At 47.6% G+C, this 18,616-nt stretch overlaps 1 protein-coding gene across 4 annotated transcripts in view; it reads right to left on the reverse strand.

The window, feature by feature from the left end:
- NOS1 (nitric oxide synthase 1) overlaps window positions 1-18,616 on the reverse strand; it is a 159,323-nt gene that overhangs the window by 74,843 nt on the left and 65,864 nt on the right. For all 4 annotated transcript variants that reach the window (XM_049865541.1, XM_049865540.1, XM_049865542.1 and 1 more), the window contains exon 3: window positions 9,287-9,413. In XM_049865541.1, the coding sequence (XP_049721498.1) occupies window positions 9,287-9,413 (127 nt within the window). The remainder of the gene's footprint in view (window positions 1-9,286; window positions 9,414-18,616) is intronic.

Here is an 18,616-nt window from a genome sequence, read left to right on the forward strand (position 1 = left end):
AATATGTTCTTGTTAGGTGCCATCAAGTTGGTTCTGGCTCATAGTGACCTCACGTACAACAGAAGGAAACACTGCCTGGTCCAGCGCCATCCTCACAATCGTTGTTATGTTTGAGCCCGTTGTTGCAGCCACTGTGTCAGTCCATCTCATTGAGGGTCTTCCTCTTTTTCGCTGATCCTCTGCTTTACCAAGCATGATGTCCTTCTCCAAGGACTGGTCCCTCCTGATAACATGACCAAAGTACACGAGATAAAGCACTGAATATACTATTAAAAATAAACAGCATAATATGTGGAAATTCTGGCCAGGCTGAACCCACACACCCATCAGTTCAGGCCCCTTCCTGGCTCTGACCCCCAAGGGCAGCAGGAGTTGGAAGACCCATCTCTTGGCTAAGTGACCTATATAGACCTGAGGTCACTGAGCAGGCAATAAATTAGGTAGAGGGAAGTGAAACGCCAGCAAGGTTTGCTCGATAGAAATTCCCAGGGAGTATCTTTCTTGAGGGGTCTTTGCTCCCTTCTTGTGAGTACTTTGGGAACGTGTAACCCAAGAAAGTGGCGGGGGTAGGGAGGGGAGCTGAAGATACTTTAGGGAAAATCCAACCTGGGTATCTAACTCTGGACATGAGGTGGATCAAAGCCAGGCCCATTGAGTAGTTGGGGGCAAAAATGAGTTTAATAGCAGCTTATGGCTAGGGATTTGGGGCACCCTCCCACAGAGAGAAATTAACCTCAAAACATTGGAGGTTGCCCACATGCTTAGAGACAGAGAGGCTTAGGGAAGGAAATAATCAACAGACACCCCGAGATGGTGGCCAGAATGGAGCCAAGAGAGCCTACTAAGCCCAACTAGGTGGGCCCTGTGGGTGACTTCTGGGGGCACTTCTGTGAAACCCCAAATATTACAGCAGGATCACTGCTATGTGTGTGTGTGGAACTTATCTTGGGAGTAGAGTTTCCAGAGGTTGAAGCAAGTATCTGGTGAGATGATGGCTAGGCTGTGAACTGCTCAAAGGCAGTGATCAGGTTCAATTTCATTTCATTTTAAGTAACATTTAGTAAATGCCTATTTGGGGCCTGATCTGGGCTGGGCCATTGGACATACACTGGCTCATTGAATCCTCACACTAATCCATTCTTCAGAGGAGGAAATAGAGGCTTCGAGAGGTGAGGTGACCAAAACCAGTTGAGTTGGTTGATTCTGACTCATGGAGCCCCCCAGGTGTGTCAGAATAGAACTGTGCTCCACAGGGTTTTCAATGGCTGGTTTTTTGGAAGTTGGTCTGAGGCACCTGTGGGGAGATTCAAACCTCTAACCTTTCGGTTAGCAGCTGAGCATATTAAAAGTTTGCAGCTTCCAGGGACTCAAGAGGTGAAGTGACTATCTCCAAATTACCAAGTTAACGAGCAATAGAGCTGAGCTTGGAATCTAGGCCTCTAAGTTCCTGCCTTTCCACTCCAGGCCCCACTGCTCTTCCCTCTGTGTGTTCCTATGGCCTGGAATGCACGAGGTGTAAATAACACTTGATACATTGATTCAAATGACTGACGAGGGTGACGATGTAGTTATAAAAGGAGAGAGATGCAGTTTTGTCACCAAAACCAAGTGGGTGGTTACTCTCCCTTTCTGGGCCACAAGGGTCTCATCTGTAATATGGGGACAGTGCTTCTTGCCTTATCTGCCTCACAGGGTTGCCGCGTGCTTAAATCAATATAATAATTCGAAAAATAATGGCAACAGTAATAATAAACATTTATTGAACACTTATTCTACGCCAAGCCCTATAAAGAATGGGCTCTGGGACTCCATGGCCTGGGTTCAAATCCCATTTCTACCACTTGCTGGTTGTGTGACCTTCATCAAGCTGCTGAACACTCTGGGCCTCAGTTTGCACATCTGAAAAATGAGAACGATAGTACTACTTTGGGTCGGGCTGGGGATTAAATGAGACTGTGGACCTAGAATGTCTGGCACACGGCCTGGGATTGCTCAATGAATACTAGCTATTATTGTTAATATTAACATTAATATTAGCTATTGCAAGTTGAAGGAGCACCAGTAGTGCAGTGGTTAAGCTCTTGGTTGCTAACCAAAAGGTCAGCGGTTCGAACCCCCAGCTGCTCTGAAGAAGAACCATGTGGCAGTCTGCTTCTGTAAAGATTATAGCCCTGGAAACCCTAGGGGGGCAGTTCCACCCTGTCCTATAAGGTGGCTATGAGTCGGAATTGACTCGGCAGCAACAGATTTTTTCGATTATTATTAAAAAAAAAAAACAGATTTGGAATTCCTGGGTTGTGCAAATGGTTAAGCACTTGGCTATTAACTGAAAGGCTGGTGGTTCGAATCTACCCAGAGGTGCCTTGGAAGAAAGACTGGACAATCTACTTCCAAAAGGTCACAGCCATGGAACACCCTGTGTACCACAGTCCTACTCTGCCACACACGGAGTCATCAGGAGTAGTAATTGACTAGACGGCAGCTGTTTTCACTTGTTTGTTTTTTTAAATTATGGGTGAAGTGGCATTGGTAGAATTCTCACCTCCCATGTGGGAAATCCAGATTCAAATTCCCAGCCAACGCACTTCCTATCTGTCAGTCAGGGCTTGTGTGTTGTGATGATGCTGAGCAGGTTTTAGCAGCGCTTCCAGACCGAGACAGAGTAGGAAGAGAGGGCTGGCAATCTACTTCCAAAAATCAGCCAGTGAAAACGCTATGGTTCAAAACAGTACGATCTGCAGCCAATCATGGGAATGAGTGAGGTCACCATGAGGTGGGGGCCGACTGGACGGCAGCAAACAACAACAACACTATTGGCTGATGTCATTATTTCACACAGGATCTCATTTCACCCTCCCCACAACCCTATGAGTCTATTAGCCCCTATTAAGAAACAGAAGCTCAGCACAGATACTAACTAGTTGCTTGACCAAGGTCACCAGCCAAGAGAGACCCAAACCTGGTCTGAGCCCAGAGCTGAGCTCCTGGCCCCAATATTATGTTCAACTGCACCCAGGAGTTAAAATAGTCACACACCTGCATGGTGGTATTGCTATCAGGGTTATTGTTATTTTTGTCCTGACATCATTAACATGGAACGAGCCAGGCTGACTTAGTAGGCTTCCCTGGCAGGCTGGGCTAATGCTCAGGGCAGTGCCTATACAGCTTTGCCTTCATTCAGACCATACCCATCCAGCTGCCCCCCTCTTAGTGCCAGCTGGCCAGTTGGTGTGTGCTGGGGTAGAGAGGGGCCTTGGTGACCTTTGATTTTCTGCAGATTGGGGCAGAAATAGCCCACAAGCCTGTCACCCACTCCCTACTTGCTCCTAATTTGGAGCTTTCCAGAGAAGCTGGGGTGCTGCTGACACACCTGGAAAGACAGAAAAGCTTCTCAACAGATTTTGACATTTTGAAAGCAGCCAGCAAGCCCTGTGTCCCCAGGGGTGAGGAAATGCCAGGTTCCTGATGAGACGGTGGGCACGGGGAGGGGGGTTTCGATATAACAGTCATCTATCTGATACCTTCATCAGGAAGAGCTTAGGAGAGGGGCAGCAGGAGACCCCCAAATGGAAATGCCACCTCCCCTCGGCCCTAGACTCTTTCCCACCTACACCCACGAAGGACTGGATTGATGCTTCATTAGGGCCTGAAAATAGATGTTCTGCCCCAAGCAGGGCGTCCTGCTACCCCAACCCCTCACCATGTGGGACACAGGAGAACAAAGGAAACAGATGCTTAGTGAAGAAGGGCCGGAGAGATGGGCTTCTTTCAAGCCCCAAGATTTTGCAGGGAGAATGGACAAAGAGCATTCCCTCCAGTCATTTAAGGAGGGCAGCATTTGTACTTAACATGATTCTTTGTTGTTGCTGTTACCAGCCATTATGTGGGCCCCCGACTCACCGTGACTCCATGTACAGTGGAAGGAAGCGCTGCCCAGTCCTGCACCATCCCCATGATTGGATGTGGACTGGCCTGTTGCGATCCACAGGGTTTTCACTGGCTGATTTTTAGAAGTTGATCACCCAGCCTTTCTTACTAGTCCATTTTAGCCGGGCAGCTCTTCTGAGACCTGTTCTGCTTCATAGCAACATGCAAGCCTCCACTGACAGATGGGTGGCGGCTGTGTGTGAGGTGCACTGGCCACAAATTGAACCCGGATCTCCAGCGTGGAAGGTGAGACTTCTACCTCTGAACCACCATTGCCTCCTAAAGGGCCTTCAGAATGGTGTCAAAACTCAACTTGCGCCTCAGGTGATATTAGCACTAAAGACAACCTAACAGATCTAATAACGATCCTTGGCAGGAAAAAAATGCAATAAGCAGCCGCTGCTATTCCTTTTACTATAATGCCATTCCTCCACTTTTTTATAAGCAAACTCCTACTTACTCTTCAAAACCCAGATCAAATGTCACCTCCTCCAGTAAACCTTTCCTGATACCTACTGAGACATTTATGTTGTCACAGCATCTTGTGTCCCTGTCTGTTTTAGTACTAATTGCACTCTATACGTCTGTCTCAGAGGCATAGTGAGGGGGCAGGGCAGAGAGGGGCTCTTGTTCCCGGGAGCAAGTCCAAGGGGGTGCCCGATAAAATGTGGAATGATATTCCCAGGCACCACAAATATGAAAGGCATCTGACTGAGGAAGCCAGACAAGAGGGGGGAAGGTGTTTCTGCTGATGCGTGGCTGTTATCGTTTATTCATCTTGAAATTGAGAGGTGCCCCTGGGCACTCCTCACCCTCGCTGTGCCCCTGGCCTGTCTCCCCTACCCTCTGTGCGAGCCTCCAGAGCAGGGAGGACTATGTCTGCTCATCTTCGCTCCTACCCTGGTGCTGTGCGCACGGCAGCCACTGGGTGAATATCTGCTGATAGGAGAACTGATCCATTCGATTTACCAGCACAGGCTAGATACAATTTGCAAATTGATGTTATAGATGAATGTCACAAAGTCATCTACACACTGAGCTCTAGTGAGTGGGGACCTGAGTCTCACCGGCCCCACCCACATCTATCCCAGACTATTAGCAACAGAAATGACCACCAGGTCAAGGTGAAAGTCTCAGCTTTCTGAGACTGAATGAAGAGAAGGTGACTCTATGGCTGATTTTCCTTGAATTTGGACAAAGGAGAACATCAAAGAAGATAGGAATCCCTTTTGGGCCAAAGGGACAGACCATACCATTCCCTCAGGGAGTTAGTATAGTCTTCTGAGTTGGGAAGTTCTTTCTCATGTCTAGCCTCCTGTTTCCTTTGGTCCAGTCCTTGGGGAAAATGGAGACTAGCTGCTCCTGCACTTGCCCTTTCTGTTCCTGATTCAGGAAAGCAGGTAGCGGCCAGGTTCTTCTTTGTGTTATTAACAATGCTAAGCTCCTCGCAAATGCTTAAAAGAGCTGTGAATGTGGGTTACAAAGGAGGAAAGGAAGCTGCCACAAGGAGCTCCAGGGGAAAGTAGCTTTGCGCAGATAGTGGAGAAGCCAAACATAGGAGACAGTCTTTCAGAAAAGGGTGAAGGGCGCAGTGTTTTCTAGTTAATTTCCTCAGCCTTGGAAACATTTCTGAACCCTGTGGCAGCAGAAATTCCAGCTGGAGGTAACGGGGCTATTTTCTTAGCTCTGAAGCTGGGACTCAAATGTAACTGAGTATGGGATCTCTGCCTCCTTTTGGTTCTATTTTTGAGAGGCATTTCGAAAATTGAACTGAGACAACAGAGCTGGGCTGGTCTCACAGGGTTCTGGATCTTTTTGGGTTGGGGACTAGATGGAGAATTTGACAATGGATGAATGAGTGGATGTAAACCTCAAGCACTGTGGGTCTACAGGTTGTGCTCCCAGGAGCCCCCAAATCTAGAACTGCTTGGCAGTCTTATCGAACCCCGGAAAGATTTGGTCTTTCCCCCTCTCCCCAGCACCCCCAGAGTCTCTTCCTCCTTCTCCAAATAAATGGGGTTTTCATTACAGAGGACTAAAGTGCGTTCTTAACACCTCTCTTAATGGGAGGTGGTCCTCCTGTTAGCCACGTTCAGCCTCATTCCCAAACTGAGCCCCGCTCCTTATTCTTGAAGTTCAAGGTGACATTTTTCAAGCTGCCCCTTCTAACCCAGGTAGGTGGCATGAAAGGAAATGGCCACAGTCCTGCCATCACCAGATTTCAGCAGTGACTTTAAGTGTCTCTTTTGGTGCAGGCAAAGCCTCCTCTGCCTCCTTCCTACACTCTTGACCTCAAGGGTTACTACTGACCAGGAAGTACAAACTCTAATACCCAGTTCCTGCGGCGTGGCTGGTGGGTTCAAACTGCTGACCTTTTGGTTAGCAGCTGAGTGCTTAACCACTGTACCACCAGGGCTCCTTGAGGGGACCAATACCAAACCAAAATCAAACCCAGTGCCGTTGAGTCGATTCCAACTCATAGCGACCCTATAGGACAGAGTAGAACTGCCCCATAGTTTCCAAGGAGCGCCTGGTGGATCTGAACTGCTGACCCTTCGGTTAGCAGCTGTAGCTCTTAGCTACTACGCCACCAGGGTTTCCGAGGGGACGTAAATCAGTGAGGTAGGCTGGGTAATTTCAAAACAGAACACTTAGGTTGCATACTAAACATATATAAGCATGTTCTTCATTTTCATAGAAAAATGTCATCTTTCTCATTTTTCCTGAAAGATGGTCTCTCTCTCCCCTCTACTTAATAATAGGGATACAAAACATATTTCATTTTCCTAACTACTGTGAGAAAAGCAACAGCTCTAAAGTTATAATACATGACAATGGACGCTGGCCTTAAGGACAGGGAGACAATAGGGAGTGGTGGGGACTGTGGCAGACTAAAGAGCCCATACCCTGCCTAAAGGGGACAGCTATTACTCAGCCCATGCCGACTGTTACCCCATAAGAATATGGGCACAACGTGGTCAAACCTTCCATAGTTTTGAGAGAAGCTGTAAATATGATATTTACGTAAAATTTTGAAACATTGGCAATAAATTCAAAATATAAAATGTCTCTTAAGATGATATGATGCAGAGCTAACGAATCATGTCTATAGTCTGATCTGGCCTGAAGCTGGCTCTTTCTGTTCTTTGTCTTGGGAAGGTTCGTATTATAGAAACACTCATTCATTTTTAAGACCAAAATAATAAAAATGTATAAAGAAATTTTTAATCATATTTGTTCATTTAGTCATTAATGTATAATTGTACCCCACTGGTTTTGAAGAATGGTTTTTGAAGAAGAGGATAGATTGACCCAACAGCCGAAACAATGGACTCAAACATACGAGTGGTCATGAAGATGGCGCCGGATCGGTCAGCATTCCATTCTGTTGTACACAGGAGCTGACTCGATGGCAACGACCATCACCACCATCAAAATACTCAGAGGATGGCCTTGATTTTTGAGGACAACAAAGAGGGGTCCACATTTGTGCTTGCCCACCAAACATTCCCAGGTTTCATTGCCAGAGAGAGAGTCATTGGCCAGTGCGACCATGGGTCTGACCTACTGCAGAATCCCTAACGTCCTCATTGTCCTGGCCAACCACCAGTAGTTAAGAAAAGCAATTTCCACCAGACTCTGGAATGTCCTATCCTCACTCCTGAAGCTATCTGGAGAGGTTTTCAGCCATCGCTTAGATAAGCTGGTAAAAGGTACCGACCATCACACATCAGAAGGAAGAACTTGGCAACCTGGCCTGTGCCATCCAGGGCTGGAGCAGGGTTGGACAGTGATGACCCAGGAAGAGGATAACTTGCTGGGTGATGTGAGCCATTCTCCCCATTCTGACCTCCCACTGGTCATTCCACCCATATAAAAAAAAAAAAACCCCACTGCTGTTGAGTTGATTCTGTCTCATCGTGACCCCATGTGTTACAGAGTAGAACTGCTCCATAGAGTTTTCTTGGCAGAAATCTTTACAGAAGCAGATCGCCAGGACTTTGTTCCATGGTGCCACTGGGTGGGTTCGAACCACCGACCTATAAGTTAGCAGTTGAGCTTAAACTGGACCACCCAAGGATCTCATTCCACCTACCTATCAATGCAAAACAGAGGATGGGTGGGAAATTCACATGCTTCACTAGAATTGCTTTGGCCAGGTCCTCCATCTGCCCAGACAGATGAGAAAAAGCCTCTGTCGGTCTCCAGCCAAACCCAGACACTCTCAGGAAATGATATTAACTTAGCTGTCAAAACACAACTTGGCAGATTGGCGCAGACTAAAAAGCGAGACAGTGGAGTGACAGTCTCCTACTCAGCAGGTGCAACTGGGACAACCTCTATGGTGAACCATTTGGCAATTCCGGTCAAAATTACAAATGTACATCATGGCCTTTGACTCAATAATTCCACCTCTAGGATTTTATTCTCCAGGTAGGCCTGCTTATGTGCCAACTGAGCTATTCGTACAATATCATTCATCACAGTACTTCGAGAGCAAAATATTGGCAATGGTCCATGGACCGTTTATGGAGGACTGGCTAAGTAAGTCATGGAGTAGCATACAGTGGAATATTACACAGCTGTGAAAAAGCAACAAGGATTCTCTTTACCTACTAACCAGGATGAACCGCCAAGATACACTGATAAGTGAAAATACATATACAATATGTATAGGGTGTCTTTATTTGTGTGAAAATAAAATATATGTGTCTTTGCCTACCTATGCATAAAATATTGCTAAAAGGACATACAAAGGACATACAAAAGCTATTCATATTGCTTGCCTCTCAGGAGCGAAACTGTGTGGCTGGGATTGGGGAGAGAGTAAAACTTTTCACCATGTATCTTTGATATGTTTTAAATTTTGAACCATGGGAATGGATTTCCTGGAGTCCCTGAGTGGCAGAATTGACTAAGTGCTCAACTACTAACAGACAAGTTAGCAGTTTGAACCCACCCAGAGGTGCCTCAGAAGAAAGGCCTGGCAATGTATCTCTGAAAGGAGAAATCCTGTGAAGCACAGGTCTACTCCGAAAGAAATGGGGTCACCATGAGTCGGAATTGACTCGGCTGCAACTGGTTTGATTTTTGTTTGGTTTGAATGCATTTCCTAGTAAAAACAGAAATAAAACTTGAAAAGTGGCAAGCCCACAAATAAAACAGAACAAAACAAGAGGAAAGGCACAATCCATTTCGCAGGATGAGCAGCGCTGGCTTCAGCCCCTCAAGCTCTCCCGCCGTGGTGGCTGTTTCCATCCCAACACAGCATGGGATTTGGCTTCCCTTCCCTCTCTTCACATCCTGGAGGGGTCAGGGAGCCATGTGAGCATCACGCCAGGCTGGCACCCCCACTTACCTGCTCCTTCTCTGAATATGGGTTGTTGAGGACGACAGGCACATTGCCTTTCCCCCACAGGTCGTTGAAGACGCGGTCGTTCTCCACGCCAAGGGGCAGTGGCTTGTGTGGTTTTCCATCCAAGTCTCTGGAAGGCAAAGTACAGGAGGTGAGGAAAGGGGAGACATCAGGAATGACCAGCTGGTGGCCTTGGTCTGAGATCCTGAGTGTGCTCAGAACCTTGGTGGCTCACTTTTATGACTCTCTATAGGACCATGGGGGTTTGGGTGACCAGGCCAACGACACGAGGGAAGGCAGTCCCAGATGTCAAGCACGAAGGTGAGCTCATCCGAGTGGGCACAGGTGGCTGGTACATGCACACCCTCTTGGTGGATGTAGCTTCAGGGTTTTGCTCATTTCTCCACCTTCCCGAATTTCATAGATCTGGGAACACAGGAGGCCCGTTTTCTGGTACAGCCCCATGTACTGTGACTCCCTGGACACCTTAGTGGAGTTCCTGGTAGTTAATGCACTCAGCTGCTAACTGAAAAGCTAGAGGTTCAAGTCTACCCAGAGATGCATTGGAAGAAAGGCCTGGTACTCCATTAAAAAAAAAAAAACAGCCACTGAAAACCCTATGGAGCACAGTTCTACTCTAACGCACATCGGGTTGCCGTACGTCAGAATCAACTTGACTTCAACTGGTTGAGATTTCTTGGCTTGGATACCTTAATGCACATGAGCCTTAATAGTGGGGAAAGTAGGAGGTGGGAGGCATAGGGAAAGTCCTGTGAGCCAGGGTCACTCCAGCTGACTCGGGCTTTGAATGATAGCAGGTGAGGCTAACGAGGAATGATTCTGACAATAAGGGGACTCTAGCAACAACAACACTGTTAATGACAGCTAGAGTTTCTCAAGCACTTACTATGTGCCAAGCACACTGCTAAGTACTTAACATGTATTTTAACTAATCTAGTCCTTGTGAAAGTTGGACGATGAATAAGGAAGACCAAAGAAGAATTGATGCCTTTGAAGTGTGCTGGAGAAGAATACTGAATATACCATGGACTGCCCAAAGAATGAACAAATCTGTCTTGGAAGAAGTACAACCAGAGTGCTTCTTAGGAGCAAGGATGGCCAAGACTACGTCTCCTGTACTTTGGACATGTTATCAGGAGGGATCAGACCCTGGAGAAGGACATCACGCTTGGTAGAGGTTCAGCAGAAAAGAGGAAGACCCTCAATGAGATGGATTTACACAGTGGCTGCAGCAATGGGCTCAAGCATAACAATTGTGAGGATGGCACAGGACCACGCTGTGTTTCGTTCTATTGTGCACGAGGTCGCTATGTGACAAGCCTATGAGGTAGGAAGGGTTATCATTTTCCATTATACAGATGAGAAAAGTCAGAGAAAGAGTTAAGTTGCTAAGATCACACAGTTAGTGGCAGAGCCAAGTATTCTAGTCTACTCTTCACATTCATTCTAGAGTAGAGACTCTCACCATTGTCATCTTTTATCATGATCCTCATCAGGGCCACAACCACCATCAGAGCCATCATCACCATCATATCCTATCACTGTCATTACTATCATCTTTCTCCTCCTTACCAGTATAACCATTATTTCCACCATAATCACCATCACCATCATCTTTGTCTTCATTATCGCCCTCATCATCACCATAACCACCCTCATCATCACCATAACCACCCTCTTCATCACCATAACCACCCTCATCATCACCATAACCACCCTCATCATCACCATAACCACCCTCATCATCACCATAACCACCCTCATCATCACCATAACTACACTCATCATCATCATCACCTTCATCATAGCCAACATTACTATCCTAATCATCACCTCCTTCCCCTCATCAGTTTAACCATCATCACCATCACCATCATCATCACCACTACCACTATCATTCCATCATAAACATCATCATCACCATCATCACTGCCGTCATAGTCACCATCATCATTACCATGTGCCATGGATTGAATTACGTCCCCTCAAAAATGTGTGTATTAACTTGGTTAGACCATGATTCCCAGTATTTTTGGTTGTCCTCCATTTTGAGATTGTAATTTTATGTTAAAGAGGATTAGGGTGGAATTATAACACCCTTACCAGGTCACATCCCTGATCCAATATAAAGGGAGTTTCTTTCCCTGGGGTGTGGCCTGCACCACCTTTAATCTCTCAAGAGATAAAAGGAAAAGGAAGTAAGCAGAGAGCTGGGGACATAATACCACCAAGAAAGCAATGCCTGGAGCAGAGCATGTCCTTTGGACCTGAGGTTCCTGCACTGAGATGCTCCCAGACCAAGAGAAGATTGATGGCTAGGACCTTCCTCCAGAGCCAACAGAGAAAAAGCCTTCCCCGGGAGCTGACCCCCAGAATTTGGACTTGTAGCCTACTGTACTGTGAGAGAATAAATTTCTCTTTGGTAAAGCCATCCACTTGTGGTATTTCTGTTATAGCAGCACTAAGTGACTAAGACACCATGATAGCCACCATCACCATCACCAGCATCCTCCTCCTCCTCTTCATCCTCATCATCATCAGCATCTTCACTGCCACCACCATCACCCTCACAATCACCATCAGATGAGGACACAGGGGTTCAGAGAAGTTAAGTCACTAGACTCAGTCACATAGCTAGTAATGGCAGAACTGTGATTCAAACCCAGGCTTGTTCTTGACTCCAGAGCCTGGCCTCTTAACTCCTAAGCTTTTCTGGATCCCTGCCCCTGGGCTCTAACAGACTCAGGAGGAAGCTCTGTCAGCAAGGCTCCTTAGCCTGGCCATCCTGAGACTGCAAGAAGTGTCATGACGAGACGTGGCTTTGGGTCCAAATCCAGATCGCCCCACCAGTCTTGCCTCCTCTCTGTTTTGCTGCACGGGTCCTGCCCTCATGTTTGACCCTCCCATCCAGTTTTCCTGACTATAGCCTCTGTCTGTTCCCCCAATTTGGCAACAGAGCTTGCGCTGTGGCCCATCTCAGTTCAGATTCCAGGGGTCCAGGCTGGCCCTTGTCTGTCCTCTGTTCTACGTTCCCAGCTTTAAGGACTCCTGATCCTGACTCCCTCATTTGCCTCCTCTCCAAATCTGGTGCTGACCATTACTCGGGATGAATCAGATATCAGGGCCAAGTGCGTGCCACCCCCCAGCTGCTTACCCAGGGCCAGCCAGACACTCCCTCTACTATGCTTAACGTAATCCCAGTGGCCCACGTCAAAGCCACTTCCGCTCTTCTCCTTCTTGGAGAGGCCTGCAATCGTCAGAGGAAAGGTTCTGTTTTACCCTCTTTTAAAATGTCACCAAAACATGCCCAGAGTGGCTCTTGATTACAGACATTTCCTGAGTCAATGGTTTACCTATGTGGTGACAAACAGAGGAGTTGTCTGTAGAGAGGCTGCATCAAATGTCACTCAGCTCTCTTGTGGCTCTAAAACTCCTGATCCGATGGTATCACGTGGCCGTGAATGAGAATCATCAGAGAAAGGAGGAGGCCAATTGTTTCTGAGCATCTACAGTGGACTAGGACAGATGTTCAAAAAACAGTAGATGACAGATGCTTAAGACACACTAAGGAGTCCTGGGTGGTTCAAATGGTTAACAAGCTTGGCTGCTAACCGAAAAGTTGGCAGTTGGAGTCCTCGGAAGAAAGACGTGGCGACCTACTTTCCAAAGATCCGTCACTGAAAACCCTCTGGAGCACAGTTCTACTCTGACACACATAGGGTCACCATGAGTAAGAATCGACTCCATGACAACCGGTTCGTATAATATACTAGGTTGCCCAGGCTGTAATCTTTATGGAAAAACAGCCCTGGCGGCACACTGGTTAAGCGCTCAGCTGCTAACCAAAAGGGCAGCAGTTAGGGACAGATTAACCAGTAAGCACACTATGCACCGGTTTGTAGTAAACCAGATACACACAGGCTTCATTGTGTTTACTTACTCATCTGTAGGAGCCCTTGTGACACAGTGGTTAAGAGCTTGGCTGTGAACCAAAAGGTCAGCAGTACAAACCCGCTAGCCGCTCCTTGGAAACCCTATGAGGCAGTTCTACTCCGTCCTACAGGGTCGCTATGAGTCGGAATTGACTAAACGGCAAAGAGTGTGTGGTTTTTTTTTTTTTTTTGGTGCTAATCTGCAGCGAACAATTTCACACGGGTTTCACCACATCACCTACCTTGCTTATTGGGTAGTCTGTCCCTGCCTGTTTGAACTCACCGGTTTCTCCAGAGGACAAAGACCTGGTGATCTGCTTCCACAAAGAGTACAGCCTTGGAAACCCTATGGGGAAGTTCTACTCTGTCCTATACGGTTGCTATGAGACAGAATCGACTGTACAGCAACAGGTTTTTTTTTTTTTTTTGAGGTACTTGTACAGAAGTTATTTCATTTTGTCTCAACAGACATTAAAAGTCTCATGTTACAGATAAAAACAAACCAAAAAAAAAAAAAAAAAAAAACTGAGCCCAGAGAGGTTACGTAAGATTCCTGAGGCCTCGCTATAAACATGTAGCAGAAATGATATTTAAAAGCAGGTCTGACTGATGCCCCGCTTAGCACCATCTCTTTTTTTTAACAGAGACAGAAAAACAGGTCAGGGTGCCCCTTCCAAGCCAGAGACTACAGAGCAAGCAACTCAACATCTCTTCCTGAATGAGGCCACTTTACAAAAATCACCACTAGCTAGGGAGCTCCGAAATGGATTTGATGGCTTGTTTCTCTCCAGCTTTCCTGTGTGAATTTGCAGGAAAAGCTTCTTTTACTGTCTTTTTCTTTTTTAAGCCATTAACACCTTTGTTTAAATAATGCATTTGCAGTGTTTTGCAACACAAACTGATTTTAGAGTCTGTGTGATGAACACAGGAGAATATTTTTAATATGGGACTGTGGGTACATCCAGGTTGAAATATTCTGCTTCCTTTCACCCAGAAGCCAAACCAGGCGTAACTTTAGTGAGACTCCCAACCTACAAGCTGTCAGGTCTAAGGGTAAATAATATATGGAATTATTGCCTCAGATCTGCTCTCCCTGGGATCTACCTGCTTCCTGAATATAGCATGCTGGTTACGAATATTGCTTGTAGAATTGAATTAAAATGAGTTTGACTCTTGGCTTTATTCATTATAAACAGTGCAACTTTGGGTACTTCACCTAAACTTCTCTGCCTCTGTTTACTCATCTGTAACAGTGGCTGCAACAATGGGCTCAAGCATAGCAACGATTGTGAGGATGGTGCAAGACCGGGCGGTGTTTCATTCATAGCGATCCTATAGGACGGGGCAGAACTGCCCCACGGGGTTGCCATGGAGCACCTGGTAGATTTGAACTGCAGACCTTTTGGCTAGCAGCCGTAGCTCTTAACTACTATGCCACCAGGGTTCTCTTGTACAGCAACAGGACTTAGTTCACAGGGTTGCTGCAACGGTTACATGAGATAAAGCTTACGACACTTAGCAGCATGGCACCCGCTACTGCACTCACTATTAATTTGTTTATGAGCTGATTACACAGAAATGGAGAAAGGAAATTCTATTGGGGGTAGTGGTAAGATTCTTGTCTTCCACTTGGGAGACCCAGGTTCGATTCCAGCCGATGCAACTCACCACCCATCTGTCAGTGGAGGGTTGCGAATTGCTATGATGCTGAACAGGTTTCAATGGAGCCTCCAGACTAAGTTGGACTAGGAAGAAAAGGTTAGAGATGTCATCCTCCCTATCTCCCCTTCCTTCCTCCAGCCCCCTCCCCCCAGCTCCTCCAATCCCTTGTGGTTCCCCTGTAAGGTCAGCTATGGAACTCTGCCTCCCACCTGGCGAGCATTTCCTAGGCTTTCTGGCAAGCACTGAAGTCCTTGTTCTTCCACTTCGCTAGCCGGATGATCATATCCAAGCCAAGTCAGTCTAGCATCTCTAAACCTTCTGAGCACCTTTGCCAACAGGAGATCCTTCCAACCGAGGTTCACAAAGTCAGGTCCCCCAATCTCTCACACAGAGGGGACAGGGTCCTAGTTCCAACTTCTCAGGAAGCATGGGCGTGCGTTTGCCGGCCCAGTGCTGACCACTGATCACCCTGAGGACCTGGGTGGGAGGCAGGTGGGCCAGCCTGTGTGCAGGGTGCAGGAGGCGGGGGCTGCCTCTGCTCAGGCTGGCTGAGGAGCAGCTTGTGTTGGCAGGAGGCCCTGCCCGCACTGTCAGCAGACACCAAGCTCTAACTGACTCCCTCTTCTCCTTGCCCTGCACACTCCAACAGCCTTAGGTTTCTGCCTCCACCTGGTCCCTGATGCTGGCAGTTGACTTAAAGCAAGAGGACTTGGGGGCTGTGAAGGCCAGGACTGGGTCTCCAAGAAGTCCTTCAGCACTGGAAGGAGTGGTGAATGTCCTCCATAAATAGAAACGTATGATTCTGAGAGCAGAAATTGTATGCTGAAAGCCGTAGCTGAAAAGTGGAGTGAGGTCCTTTGGGCTCAGGAAATATCGCGACTCTAATGAATATCACAAAAGAGGAACAGGATTCTCCAACTCAAATATCTACAGTGCCCAGGCTAGTGAAGCCAAGGGATGGACTGGGCTGAGTTTGGACGCTGGTGAAATGGAGAGCCCAGCACAGCTCCTTTCTGGAGCCTGCAGCTGGTTCCCTCAACTTGATGTGAATTCTGTGTTAACAGCTCTTCTGATTTTTTTGTGGGGAGACTGGAAACAAGATTTAATATGCAATCTTATGATTTCCCTATTTGGCCACCAAATCACTTTTTCAGAAAGCTCTGCAGGCCAAACAAAACTTGTGGGAGAACTGGCCGTGACCCTCAAGCCCCCCTCCCTCCCCTCGGTTTGTGGCCTCTGACCTAAAGGGATGTTCAAGATCCTCCCCCTGGAGTGAAATTCCAGAGAAGTCAAATGGAGCGGTGAATATCCTGCTGGCTTGGAAGGAGCTGGAGCAATCAGTTGCTTGGCCTGTCATGGGTGTGGCCACCACTGACCTTTAGGTGGAATCTGAGTGGTTATTCTAGAAGGAATCTTAGGACTCATTTGGTCCCCATCCCATCTTTAGAAGTGGGGAAACTGAGGCCCAGAGGGTCAAGAGGCTTTCCTAAAACATTTAGCTGGTGAGGGGCAAAGGGGGAGGGCTTGAAGCCAGGTCATGAGCCCTGAGTCCAGCGAGAACTTCAGAGTAGCAGTGATGGGGACAGCTATTGGGCAGCCCAGGGCCTGACCACAATAGGGCCTTCTTTAGTTCCTTGAACACCCCAACCTGTTCCTGCCTCAGGGCCTTTGCTCCTGCTGTGCCCTCTGCCAGGAACACCTTTCCCTAGATTTCACATGGTGGCACCTTCTGGCCTCAGTACAAATGTCGCCGCTTAGAGAGGCCTTTCTTGACCCCTCCATCTAATGCTCTACCCATCTCCAAGTTACTTTTCTTCAAGTTACCCTGTTTTATTTCCTTCATGACACGCATTACTATCTAAAATGACTGTATGCATCTATCTGACATTTCTTGTCTCTGTCCCCCACTAGGATGTGGCTCCATGAGGACAGACACCTTATTCCTCTGGCTTGGTCACCATTGGACCCCCAGTGCTAAGAACAGTATCTGGGGCAGAACAGACACTCAGCAAATCACTGTTGAATGGGGAATGGACAGAAGCCCTCTGGTTACACACATTCTTTGGTGGATGGTGGGTGGCTGATTCCATAGCTCTTTCCAGGATGAAGGGCTGGGTGCCCACCTGACAAGACAGCAGGGATACTCATGGGAAGAGAACACAATGCAAGAGTAGTAACTGTGACAAAGAAAGGATGGACTGGGTGGGGTGAGGGTGGGGGAGGGGGAGCCATCCACATCGAAGGGGTCAAAGCGAGAATGAAAACCTGCACTGAGATTCAGTGTGAAGGCAAAGTTATTGGATTCGGTTCTTTGGCTAAAAAATGCCATTGGAGTGATTTAAAGCTATGAGGCGTGTCAAGTGCAGCCTGGGCGGAATTCCTGACTCATAAAGTCCTGGAGTCAATACGAGGTGGTTGATCTTGAGGTCGTTCAATGGAGAGAGTTCTAACTACCTCTGTCCTGCTGAGGGAAAGCTGACCCAGCTGCCCTCCAGGCTGCCTGGAGAGTGAGTCAGGAGGAACCAACCTTCCTTCCTTCCTCCCTTCCCCTCCTCCTTCTTCCCTTCTTCCTTCCCTTCCCTTCTTTCTTTCGTTCCCTCCTTTCCTTCATCCCTTCCTCCTCTCTTCCCTCCCTCCCTCCCCTCCCTTCCTTTCTTATCTTCTTTCCTTCCCTCCTTCCGTTCCTCCTTGCTTTCTTCTTCCCTCCCTCCCTCCCTCCCTCCCTCCCTCCCTCCCTCCCTCCCTCCCTCCCTCCCTCCCTCCCTCCCTCCCTCCCTCCCTTTATTCCAACAGGGCCTACCCTAGGTCACGCTCTGAGCTAAGTGCTGGGGATTCAGAGATGAATAAAATACGGGGTTTAAATAGTGAGAATTGTGAGTCAGGAACCACACTTAGCAGAAGGGTGGGGCCTTCTGATTTTGTCCCTTCTCTCTCACGTTCCTCTCAAGTCAAGTCCATCTCTAACAATAACGGGGAGAACTAGGGATGTCCAGGACACTAGGTCTGTTTCCAGGACCATGGAAGGAGGGAAGGGAATGAGGAGTACAGAGCAAATGAGAGGGGACCCTGACATAACCCAGGGAGGCCCTCTTGTCTCGACTGACGCCTGGGGTAGCTTGATGCTGGGGGTGCTACCTTTCGTGAATGGCGTCTCAGGGCTTCAGTTTCCCTTTTGAACTCTAAGAAAATATCTCCATGTCTTCAGAAACTCAGTGGCTAACAGTAGCCGAGTGTACTGTAGCCAACAGTACAAAAGACCAGGTTAGTAACGGTCAAGAGCGTGGGCTTGTCACTTGCTAGCTGTGAGACCTGGGGCAAGTGACCGTGCCCCAGTAAACCTTGGTTTCCACATCAGGAACTGGGGACAACAAAATGATCTACATCTCAGAGGGGGGCTGTAAGGAATAAATGAATTACCTGATGCAAAGACCTTGACCTGGGGCCAGGCTCATTCATGTGCTCAATAGAAGTTAACTATAATAACGACTTTAAAACTCAGAATTGCCACAGAAGAAGGGCCCTCCATTAAGCTCACCCTCTGGATCAAAATGGATTTCCGTGGTTCTGGACACATTCTCTTGCCCAGTTTCTCTAACTCTTGGAACTCATTTGTGAGACTTCTACATAGAACCAGGACATCTCCCTGTGGCCAGTGCTGTGTGACCCTGAGCAAGTTGCTTCACCTCTCTGAGCGTCAATGCCCTCATCTATAAAAGAG

This window comes from Elephas maximus, chromosome 22 (assembly GCF_024166365.1).
Source record: "Elephas maximus indicus isolate mEleMax1 chromosome 22, mEleMax1 primary haplotype, whole genome shotgun sequence".
Lineage (NCBI taxonomy): Eukaryota > Metazoa > Chordata > Mammalia > Proboscidea > Elephantidae > Elephas > Elephas maximus.